This window comes from Haliaeetus leucocephalus, unplaced genomic scaffold (assembly GCF_000737465.1).
Source record: "Haliaeetus leucocephalus isolate CR32 unplaced genomic scaffold, Haliaeetus_leucocephalus-4.0 Scaffold168, whole genome shotgun sequence".
In the NCBI taxonomy this organism is placed as follows: domain Eukaryota; kingdom Metazoa; phylum Chordata; class Aves; order Accipitriformes; family Accipitridae; genus Haliaeetus; species Haliaeetus leucocephalus.
Window position 1 is genome coordinate 1,742,249 of NW_010972604.1, and position 12,280 is coordinate 1,754,528.

Here is a 12,280-nt window from a genome sequence, read left to right on the forward strand (position 1 = left end):
AGGCAGACTTCTTGGCCACGGGTCCTGCTCGTCACTATCATTTTCCCTTGTCCCATATAGCCTTGCTTTGTTTACCTCCCACACATCCCTAGAAGGCCAAGCACAGCCTGCTTCCCCCCACACCTCACACATATGCAATGACAACTCTTTGTGCTTGTCAGCTTGTGTTGCTCTCTTTTTGTCGTAGCTTGAGAACATGTTCCTGCCCCCTTTTTATTTCCTCCCGCCTTCTACAGCTTCAATGAACTTTTTTTTTCTGTTGCTGTAGTTACACTGCCTTTGATGAAATCAGCTAGGTCCTTCCCATACGGTTGGAGTCAATTCTTAGCCATACTGGTTCTGGCAGAAGTCCCGTCCAATGTTAGTCTTCACATAAGCATCATGTCCATATTTTTGGGGGTCTTGACCTGTTTGTTTTTGTTCCGGGAATACTGTTATCTATGTAACAAAAGCTCATAGTCATCTCAAAAATCAAACTCAGCTTGCACATTGCATATCTGGCATTCAAGTCAGTGGTAATTTAGGCCACAACTATTCCAGACCTTAAGCTGATCCTTGCTGATTTTTAGTTTGGCCATCAGTCAAAACTGGCAGGGGGTTCCCTGGTCACTTCTCCTCTGTTCTTAAACACTATTGTACTGTCTTCTGGGTACTCAAACTCCTACATACAGAGGATTTGAGAACACTGCATTTGCTTCCTCACGTTTTTAAGGGAGGAAGTGCAATTTATATCTGTCAACTGAGGTGATACCCAGGACTCTGTTGAGAGGCAACCAGTGTTGTAAGGAAGGGTCAGCCTGCTTTTGTAAGCACACGCTGAAGTTTTTGCCTTGCCTTCTCTTTTCTCAACACAAAACTTTGAAGTTGCTCTGGGGATGTGCTGTCGGTAGAAGTGTTGGGGAGCTCAGGGGTCTCAAAGTGTGGGTGTAGCATCTGGGTGCCCAGCCAGCCAGGCTGACTTGACATGGGCTTTAGTCATTGAAAGTGGTTTGAATTGTAACAAACCATAGGCAGGAGGTCTGAAACCAGTGAGTGTGCTATATCCAAGCTGATCTAGGAGTAACAGCAGTGGACTGCTTTGGGCTTTTTTTTTATGTCACCATTTGTTATATATGAAGGACTTCTGATGTCAAGCTCTGTCTGATCTGTCAGTGCCAATGAGAACTGGAAGAGGGTGCTGCCAAAGTGTCTCTGTTAGGTTACATTCTCTTCAGGAATAAAGGTGAAAGAGTTTGATTCCTAAAATCCTAGATGAAAAGATGCACTTCTAGAAACTCTTACCCAGCATAGAGCCCATAGGAGAAAGTAGTAAATTTACCCTTTTTTCAGAGGGTTTAAACCTCAAACCAGTTTACATCCTAGCTTCACAGAGTTAGAGGAACATGTTATGACTTGCCCTGTTTGTAATATTTGCTTAGAAAAAAAGTGTTTCTTGTTGGATTTTATTCAGAAAAGTTTTTGCAGAGCAATTTCTAGGCTCTTCCCAGTGAAGCAATTCTGTCCAGTTACACTTACGGTAAACTGTAACCAAATGTTATGACTTGCCCTATTTGTAATGTTTGTTTAGAAGAAAGTATTTCCTGTTGGATTTTATTCAGAAAAGTCTTTGCAGAGCAATTTCTAGGCTCCTCCCAGTGGGGCAGTCATGTCCCGTTACACCTATGGTAAACTGATGTTCAGAAACCTAGAACCCTTAGAGGACAAAACATCTTGGTGAAACCTACAGTTTATTTTGGTAGGAGGTAAGATTGTCATCCTTATCAGTCAGGGTCTGCACACTGAAAAGTGAGCAAGAGATACAGTTGTCACTGATTACAGTTTTGAGAATTGCAGCTTCTGCATTTCCATCTTGTATAATATTTCCAGTTTAATTATGAGTTCTGTGGTAAATAGGAAGTTCCTCAGTAATTCTGCTTTGTCTCCTGAAATGACATGCATGTGGTTATTCACAATTGTTTCCAGACATCACTGTGATACTTTTGTTTTTCTTTAAGCAAGAGCTTTCAGTTTTAGTGCTTGGATGTTTGCCTTTAGATGTAGATGAAGCAGGGCTGAGAAATATCCTTTCCAAAATAGACGCCATCCGAGAAAAGGGCTTTCCAGTTTTCATAGGGAGAAGAAGTCATTGTTCTAGTATTTCTCAGTTTGTACTTGTCTTGCCTATGTGATTTTCAGCAAGGTAATATCTTTTTAAGCAAACAAAGCAATTTTGTGATTATTGTAAATCAGGCTGATGTCAATAGAAGCACCATCCTTAAAAGCCACAGCTGTAGGACTTTCTCTGTGGAATTTGGTTTCTAATACCAGCTTTAAAATATTCTCATAACTGTGATTTGTTGCTGCAGTGATCCTGTTCTTCCTCTTTCAGAATGAGAAGGCTTTGGGGCATTCTGTGAGCCGCTCTAGTAACATCTCAAAGGTATGTTCCTCGATATAACTTAGTCTTTGATAAACTTGGGGATGCTGGGATTTCTTTCATTTTAAAACTGGAGCGATATACATGACAATGTGACCAGTAGAAAATGCTTCTTGTGCCTGTCTGTCATTGATAGTCACTCCTGAAACATTAGAACTCTCTGGTGTTTTCAGACTCTCTTTACAGGTCAAATGAAATGGAAGCTACAGTAGGTTTCGTCTTTCACACAGTCAGCCTCCTTAGCTTGGTAGGAGCAAGATAGATGACAGATGCCTGAGATCTTATCCTGGGGGGAAAATCACTCCAAAAAACATCACTCAATTATGTTCTTTTATACCATAAGCTATCTGATGTAATGTTCTCTGTAAGACTTGTATAGCCATGCATCCTGTAATATGTATTGGATATATGGTTAATTATTTTATTGTCACTTCAACACTGAAATATTGTTAGTACCATGAAATGCATTGGTATCAGGGCATGACTATGTTATTTTAAAATAAAAATTTTAAATTGCAATAAAAATTTTGCTATTACAGGCCGTGATCTTGTAAGGGAAGCGTGATGCTCTACCCTTTCTAGTCACACTTCAGTATAGCCGATGGATGTACAATTGCTTTGTTATGCCGTTAGGAAAAAGGTATCTTCTGTCCAAGATAACTTATTACAATACATTACTCCTACTTCTGCATTACAAATAATCAGCTGGAAGCCTGACACCTTTTTGCTTACACAAGTAAATTGCTTCAAGCCTTCATGCAAGCAAGGCTGTGCTCGTTGACCAGTGTTTTTCGTGGGGTGCATAAAGCTCAACCCTTCATTGCCACAGTTGATGTTGCTGGTAATAGTGACTTTTAATGAGAGACTGAGTCATTATGGCTGCGACAAGCTCAAGTCTCTTCTTTCTATTCTGGGTAGTTCAGGGTATAGGAAGCTATTCATGCCTATCTCCAGCAGAGGAAACAGTGGCTGCACTTAATTTACACTTTATATGGGCACAGACAACTTTCACTTTGGAGCAGAAAGACAAGATTACTGGGTGTCTTAAATAATGAGCAGGGGAACTGTCCAATGCACAAGGTATTGACCAAGCTGAAGGTGTTGTTATCATGGAGTGATGTGCGATTGTGTTTCGCATTTGGTGTCAGAAAATGTGCATTCACAGAAAGGGTTTCTCGCCTGTGCTTTTCTAAAATGGGACTGTGCCAGTTCCTTCTTACCCTGGATCTTCTCTTCTTAGGGATCCTTAATTGGATTTTCAGGCGTTGCTCAGCAGAGATGGTAGTTTCATCATTAAGTGTTGTTGTACTTTTCCTAGAATGTCTGAAATTCAGCAGCCTTTTGGCAGCAGCAGTTTGGTACCCATACGAAGCTGCGCAGTTCATTCTTAACTCATCAAGAACTGGTAGTGTGGCAGTGCAGTGGGAAGGACCTTGCACTCTGGCAAAGCTCTCCCTGGAAGTGCTGGCAAGTGAGACATCAATATTTGCATTCATCTTGAAACACTGAAATGTTCAACATGATTGCTGTGTGTTGCAAAAGCTAAAGTTCTCAAGGGGAGCAGAAGTCAGCTTTGCCAGTTCAATGGGTGAGACTTTTCACTTGCAAACATGAGCTTCCCAGAGGTATTGATGTTCTTACTGCTCCTCTGTCACCTCTGTCTCTGATTCATTCCATGCACCTACTCCACTCTGGAGATAGCTTCTAATAAGGGCCAGAAGTAGAAGTCCCATCGGTGAAATCAGTCCCCTGATTTGCCTCATACATCCGAACGCTGCCTTGCACATCCAGGCAGTTCAGTGCTAAGCTGCAACAATTTATTTTGCAGTCTACAGGTGGGTTGGCTGTTGCAAGCAATTTGTACGACAAAACAGGAAAGGTTATAGTAGTGGCATGCTGCGTGGAAGCTTAAGTACGTGGGAAATTTTTCATTAGTTCTGAGGTTTAATAGAAAAGTGCCTTTTATTTTTGTTTAGAATAATGTAACAACCTAGCCAATAAGGCAGATTGAATACATGTAAAGGAAAAAGTATGGAAATGCTTGGCTGCCTTTATAGCCCTTTATGAAATCCACAGAGCTTGTTGATACTACACCATTTTAAGAGGAGCTATTTAACCAAAATTGAGTTTAATCAATTACATGCTGCATTTCCAGATATGTTGGGGGCTCTGTGTGTGTGTACAGAAATAATGATCATGCTTCCTGCAAATGACTGTTTCAGCTATTATTTTTCCACACAAATTTAACTTACAGCATAGCAATGTAGCAAATTGCTACAAATGCTTGGCGCTGACACTTGATTCAAAGTGTTTCTGGTGCTGATATGTCATTATGAACCCGCTGTGATTATTACTGTGTATCTTTCCACTGCTCTCAGTTGCACAGTGCAATATGAGTGGAAAGGATTGAGTCAGAACTCAGCCTCTAGCCAAGAGAGGATGCTGTGTTAGTCGTAGTGACCAAGGAAAGCAATGCCCTAGGGCTAAAAGTAAGCAAGGAGCGAGGCAGACAGATGGTGCCACTGAAAATGAGATCAGCTGGTAGAGGTAGCAGGACCTCTCTGAACATAGACCCCAAGTGTTGGGGCCAGGTGGAGCTGTCCCTTGGGAGGAAGGGGCAAAAAGGCAGTTCTCCAAGAGGCAGATGCTAAGAGAGGCTGAAGAGATGCTAGTACATGTGGCCAGGCCAAGAAAAAACAATCACCTGAATACTTGACTGGGGATGGAGGCCAGAAGCAGCAGAAAAAGGAGTAGGGAATAAGATGTAGGAGGATCTTCATATGGTGCCATTAGGTTTTGTGCAGTCTGTTGCACACCGGGGGATGTGGCATTCCTCCAGGCTCTTCTTTGGGATTTTGGTGTGTATATTTCAAACACTCCTTTTAAATCTGCTCCACATGAAACGTTTGAATTTCTCGAATCTTTTCTATGTTTGTTTTGAAATTAAAAAAAATAGTGTTGAAGGCAGGTTGAATTGATTTAGTCATGGGACTTGGACACAGCCCAATTCCTGACTTGTCCTGTTCAAGCACAGTGATGCTAATTGAAACACCTCCGATTGGCACAGGTGTATACTGCCCAGATTGACATCTCAACTGTTTACCCTAAGCCAGCACTTTTGCCAAGAAGCCACTGTTCACTGGTAAGTGGCTTCATCATACAAGCCACACAGAAAAATAATTAAGCTTTATAGAAGCTTCATCCTCTAAATATAGATGAAATTAACCCTAAAACACAGCTAGTTGCTGGCAGCAGCTAAAAAAGGGATTTTCACAGTGGTGGTAATTCATGCCCTCTGCTCTTAGATAAAGGAATTGTGCTTACAAGCAGATTAAACAAGGTCACTAACAAAGCTGGTCTGTAAACAGTTATCCTCAAATTAGTGACATTGTTTAGCTTCAAAGTGTCTGATATATCCTGAAACTGATGATGTGACATATGGAAATATCTTCAGGTCATCTGTGTGCTGTTCCTGTCATCTGATTGCTCTGGAGGGCTGATTTTAGCGTAGTGGAGAAGCACTTTGTAGTCTTATTTTCACAGCCCTCTAAGGGGTAAACCTTGAAAATGCTAATACTGAGATCACAGCAAAGGAATCAAAAGGGCACTCCTTAAAAAATGTAAATGCTGTGTCTTTTCTGAAGGCCTGTACAGTTTTATCTTTTGAGCAGAAGCACACTGTAAAGTATTAAATTATTCTTGGGCTGAATGGCAGCCAGTGCAGATGCAAAGTGGTAGCCTAAGCTTGCTATGAAATTTAAAATCCATTTAGGCTGTTCATCAGCTTGGAACAGATTTAGAAAAGCATATGAATACACACGTCCACTGTTGCCTGAAGCTTTGATGGATTCAGTGAGCGTTTGTCTGTAAAAAAGCAGTCCAGGTTTTTCAGTTGCAGAGCTTAGCTGTCCTCTATCTATCAGATGACCAAGGCTTACTGAAAAGAACTGCTGCTTGGAGGTGTTCCGTTCAGGTACATGAGCCTGGGTGTAGGGAAAGAGAAGTTGCTTGAAAAAATTAAGTCCTTCAACTGAGCTATTGGGGAAAGGAAAGGACATGGAAAATTGTATAGTGTGAAGATTAAGGTATGCTCTTTTCCCCACCCACAAGAGCAAGTAATCTCATGCTGGGGCACGGTGCAGTCATGTTCGTAAGAAGTGCGATAGTCTCCCTGTGCTGTGATAAATCCCCTCTCCTCGGGCTGGATTCTTACTTCATATAGGTATGAGGGCACCCTATGAAGAAGGAACCTGCAGGAGTTTCCTTTTCTCTTTTGTTGCCTCCGTCCATTCAAGGTATTTTGAGGAAGATTTTAAAGGCAAAGGGCTATATTTTTTTTCTTCTTCTTCTCCCTGCAGAACCTGTGCAGTTGTTACTGGGTTTATTCAACATTAATCTTGTGCCATAGGCAGGTTGAATTACGCTTGGGGAGATTTTGAAAGGATAGATAGCCTTCTTTCTCTAGTGCCTTCAGCTCTGGTATCTCTAGAGAAAGTTCCTGCCAGAATCCTCCTTTAGATTTCCTTAGGAAGAGTGAGGGGAAGCTGACTTCAGCTTCACTCCTAGTTTCTAGATATAATTTTAATTATAGTCATATACATTATATAAAGTATGGAACAAAGTTCTTCCAGCAGCTGACTGCTGGTTCCTATGGAATTGTTGCCAAAATTATATGGTGGAGTTGATCATCCTGAAAATTTCAGATGCCTCTTTCTCATATCTTCTTGGCTCCCCCCCCCAGTTTTTTTAACTACTTTTCATTCTAATAGTGAATCTTATCCCAGCTAAAGACACTTGATTTTAATATGCACTGGAAATCAAAATGGCACAAGTCTGGTAAGGAGAATTTAATGGAGAAGACCAGAAGTTACTGATATTTGATCCTGCCATGTTGGTATTTAGGAAAAGCTTTCAAAAACAGCCTGTCAGCCAGGCTGTCTGCCCTTCACAACATCCAGACTGTCTGTAGGTGGCCAGTTCTGGCTATCTCAAGTGTCAGGTTAATACACTCAGCACGGCTGGTTGGTCTCCTTGCACTGCTGCCTGGATGTGCTAGTTCAGCTGGAGGCCTCCTTTGGCATGGGTGCAGTGAAACAACCACGTCTGTTCCACAGATGAGATTTGCAGACTTTACAGCTGCAGTGCGCTTTAGCGAGAGCCATCAGTCAACATGTACTGGAATACAGCACTTGCTGAAAGCATAAAAACACAAATATGTTGCGTCCTGGTGGATGGCTGGAGCCAAGCAATTATATTTGTTCTGCAGTGGCTTGAGAAAAATGATGGATGTGTCCCTTGGGTTTAATCAAGACCTCCCTGCCTGCCTTTAGCCCACGCTCAGGACTTCTCAGCACACCAGGCAGAACTGAATTTTGCCACTGTGGATGAGACAGGGCTGGGGCTGCCCCTGTCAAAGGGATGGGAGGTGAACAGGGCAGGGGTGGCACAAACTGAGTCAGATTCCCTGGGTCTTCTCGTAGATGTCCTTTGCCTATCTGAAGATTAGCCTGGTTAGCTATGGAGTGCCTTGCAGTGGCACTTGGTGCCTTTTTTCACAAGGTCCCCGTCACTGTTGTTTTCTTTCCTAGATCACTGTCTATACCTAGATCCTGCCAAAGGAACAGGTATGGGGTGGTTGGTCTTGGTTTCAGTGGTGTAAACTAAGATGGGAGCAGAGCCTGGGGCTTCCACTGCCTCTGGAGATGTACCATGCAAGATAAGTGCCTGACATGTCCCTGACTAGCAGCAGCCTTGTATTCTTAATACACGTTTAAATAGGATCTGTGCAAGAGAGAGAAAATAGCTCTTTGGCAATGAGTTCTTTTAAAACACAGGGTGTGATAACCATCCCTCTGATTCTGTCTTTCCTGTGTGCTTATGCCACGTTCATCATTGTGATGTGTTAATACCAGGAGAGACAAATCTGATTCAAACAAAACTCCCAGTGGCCCCTTGCAGATCGCAGCACTGTGATCTCGGTGCGGAAAAAGCGTCACAGTAGAGGGGGATTGCTAGGGGCAGGGGAGGGTATTAAAGGCCGTGGGCCTCAATCAGTGGTTGTGCTTGGGACAGGACAACTGCGGGGCAGTGGTGGGAGACGTCTCCACTTAGCTAACACTTAAGTGTGGTTGGCTGTGTCTCTTTAATCCCCAGAGGGACTGGTGGTGGTTGGGGTGGGCTCAGCAGAGAATACCATCGCTGTACTCCTGTCGTTCTAACGGGGAACGGAGGCAGACAGAAACTGCTGCAATGGTCTAGTGGTGTTGGAGACGTCTTTTAGCATCAGTCTTTTTGACAGTAAGTGCAGCTATCTTTTAGGATTTTTATTGCTCTCTTATTTTATATATATTTCTTTTAGCCCAGCAGAAGAGCATAGTTTTGAAGTGGGTTCATCACAGTGTAAAATAAAGGCAAACCCATAATCAAAATGCGAGGTTGGAATTTGGGATGTGGAGTGTTTGGCTCCTTGCTCTATTGCTAAATTTGTATTTGTCTGAAGCTCCTTGTGCTGCAGTTCCTCCTGAGTAAAAGACTTTAAAATTGTGCTGCTTTTCTCTAACCCTTTGTCGGCCCAAAGGAGAGGTGTGCTCTGTTATTAAATGTGTATAGTGCTTAGTATGTTAGTTCCAGGTCCTTAGCTGAGACTTCTAGGTGTTTTTGTAGCACAAATAGTAGGGCCACAGTACTGGTCCTATTCACGTGGCACCTAGAAATGATGAAGTTTGCAGGTGTGCGGGAAAACCTTTCTTTGCTTCCTTCAAACTTCCAATCAGTGGAGGAATTCTTCTGGACTTAAGTAGTTTCTAACTTTTTACCTTCAATTAATAATTTGATAAGGCTTTCAGAATGTGACAGGCCCTGCTCTTTACAATGAGGTATAATTGCTAGTACTGAAATGCAGCCCAGAGTGAGACAACAGCAACTACACCCAAAAGTGCCTTCTAAGATAACCAGGTTATCTTGGAATATACCCAAGCCATTGACATGTTCACTATGGCTCACTTCAAAGATGACTTTATTTTCTGAGGCAGGGTGGGTTTTTTGGTTTTGGTGTGCAGTCTGTAATCACAGGTAGGTAATCAGAAAGGCACCGAGTTCTCCACCAACAGATCACACTGTTTGTGGAGTGGGGGCAGAATGAGACCAGCTATGGCAGCACATACATATAGATACATATGTACATATATATATATATATATGCACGCGTGCACGCGCACACACACACACATATAAAATAAGATAGATAGATAGATAGATAGATAGATAGATAGATATCTTCTTGATGGCAACCCTCCAGAGAGCTGTAGGCTTCCAAGGATTACTACTTTCAGAGTCTCTGTGATTATCTAAACACCAGTGTGGAAGGCCACACTGTGACCTCACTGAATTGCATTAGATGGGAATGTCAATATACACAATTAACTAACTATTGACCTTTAGTCCTCAGCTACTTTAGGCAACCAGTCGGGCTGTACAGGGTAACTCATTTAGCATATAGCTCCAAGGCTTGTCATTGGAGGTGATATTTCTCCATGCGAAAGGCATGAAAGTCCACAGAGATTCAGCAAGTGATTCTAGGGTTGGAAGGGTCAAATTCAGGCTGTCAAAGCTTAGGCTACCCATCACATAATGAGCATGGCACAAACCTCCTATGACAAGGAGTGCTTTAAAACGTACTACTGCTATTGCCATCATAAGTGGCTGGTTCAACCAAAGGTGCTGCTACTTGTGAGGCTGCTGCTGGGGCATTAAGGATGGTGTGTGTGCCAGAAGCTACAGTGTGGTGAAGGCTTTGATTGCTTATTTTCCCAGCCTCTTCAGGGCTGAGCCTTGGATGGGAGCAACGTCAGAGCTCCAAGCTAGCTGGATCCGCCTCTCTGTTACATTCAGCCATCACATTGCCTCTTCCTTGCGCTGTTCTGGCCCAAGGCTGCCAGTGTTTCTTCTTTTCTGTGGCACCTCTCTGCCTGATAGCTGCTGTATCTGAGTTGGTAAACCCAGCCAAGATGTGTGGACTGGCCAGCATCAGCTGCATGCACCTCTGCTTCTAGAACTGGCAGAACTTACTTCTTGGGCTCTTGGCAGCACCTTGCATTTTACTATGCTCTTCTCTTGTCAGTGCATTGTGCCTTGCCATTAGAGGCTTATTGCTCTAACCAACTGATGTTCCTTCAGCAGCTGAAGCTAGGGAAGTGACTGGCATTAAACAAGCTCAGTAAAAGAAGTGGTTAGTTTTACCCCACCTCGCTATCCTAATCTGATTTGTAATGCAGTTGTGTAAATACTTTCATGAGCAAAAAGCATGGGAGGAAGGGAGGGCAGACTGAGAGACTGGAGGCTCATTGAACCATGGCTTTTGGTGGTAGCCACAGCTTACGTTAGCTTAAACTGAGGGTGGGGCGTAACTTCTCCACTGTTTTGTTGTTCCACATTGTGGTGCCTTTCCAAGCGTGTTAACTTCTGTTCATATTTTGGTTGCATTTGCATTACATATGAAGATGGAGCAACAGACCTCCTGTTTTTAAGCAGGAAGATAGGAGGAGAAGGAAATGTGCCTCAGATGAGGGTTTTTCGCAAGGTGTCCTGAACAGTGCTGGCATCTAGAAACAGAATAGTAAGCTTCAAATGCAAATGAAATTCCACAATTTCTTGTTTGTCACAGCCTTTTGATATCCCAAGTGGTGAGACTTTGACACTGTCTTGGTGCCAGGCAATTGGATCAAGAAACGAGTAACATGGTTTCAGAAGGGAAATTTTGGATCATTGAGTCTAGTCATCTGCTATTAGATTGTCACATCATATATACTGCTGTCTCTTTTTTTGGAAAGCTTCATTGCTAAAGTGAAGGAGTAGAGAGATTGGATTCATTATAAGCAGGTTGCCTTCTGTGATTTGCTCATAACATAAAACCTGAGACAGATTTATTAATTGATTTGTGACTTCAGTTCCAACAATATAGGGCTCTGTTTCCATGGCAGAATGCAACATGCTGTTTTACTGATTCAATATTTTGTTTTTAGAAGATTGCTAAATGTGTCTTTTAAAATAATTCATTATTTAAGTCTTATTAATTTTCATTTGTGTAATTATAGCAGCAGATTATAGTGTGTCAGGTCTTTCACTAATTTGCCAGTCTTTCTTTAAAAAAAAAAGTAATTACCGCACAAACTCTTTAAAAGATAGGATTTGAAGTCAGAGATGTACCTGCTTTTAGGTGAGGTTAAGCATTAAATAGAGAGCAAATTTCCAAGTAATAGCTGAATTCACCTTACTGCATGATCAGCATCCTATATCATTAGCATGTGCAAGTGGTGTAAAATGTAAAGAACCATAGTTTCCAGGATAAAGCCAATAATTTATATTTAAGTCTTTAATTTGTTTTGTCACAGTCATAACATAGTTCAGTTTGCTTTCTGGCCCAAGGTTATTCTCTTGGGTTTTATTCTATACATTTACCTAGCTGGGTAGAATGGGAAATAAGTTACAGTGTCTTGCTACGGATTGAGGTGTGTGAGTCTTGCCCTTGACTCTTGCAGACCCAGCTGTAAATGGATACCTGTTTTTTCAGGTTTGGTGCACCTGAGGCATCCCAATGTGAGGCCAGATACATTGCTCTCTGTAGTGCTGTTGGCTAGAGAAACAAAACCTTAACAGATGAGTCCTGTAACATGGAAGATGATGGTTGTATTTGTATTTATAAAGTAACACGTGTATTCTAGTACACCCATCTTCTCTCACAAAGAAAGAAGAGTATCTTGTGTGACAAGGAACCTTGCTTTTGTTATGAGAATGTAAAAGCCTGCAGTGGCCTTGTTGAAATATACCATAGGGGCTTTTAATAAATTGAGACAGATGCAGTGTGTG

General features: G+C 42.2%; 1 protein-coding gene across 10 annotated transcripts in view; it reads left to right on the top strand.

Moving 5' to 3' along the window:
• MARCH8 (membrane-associated ring finger (C3HC4) 8, E3 ubiquitin protein ligase) overlaps nucleotides 1–12,280 on the top strand; it is a 100,812-nt gene that overhangs the window by 72,447 nt on the left and 16,085 nt on the right. For 9 of the 10 annotated variants that reach the window (XM_010563492.1, XM_010563495.1, XM_010563490.1 and 6 more), the window contains one exon: nucleotides 2,369–2,419. The exons of the other annotated variant lie outside the window; for it this stretch is intronic. In XM_010563492.1, coding sequence (XP_010561794.1) covers nucleotides 2,369–2,419 — 51 coding nt within the window. The remainder of the gene's footprint in view (nucleotides 1–2,368; nucleotides 2,420–12,280) is intronic. 10 annotated transcript variants of the gene reach the window in all.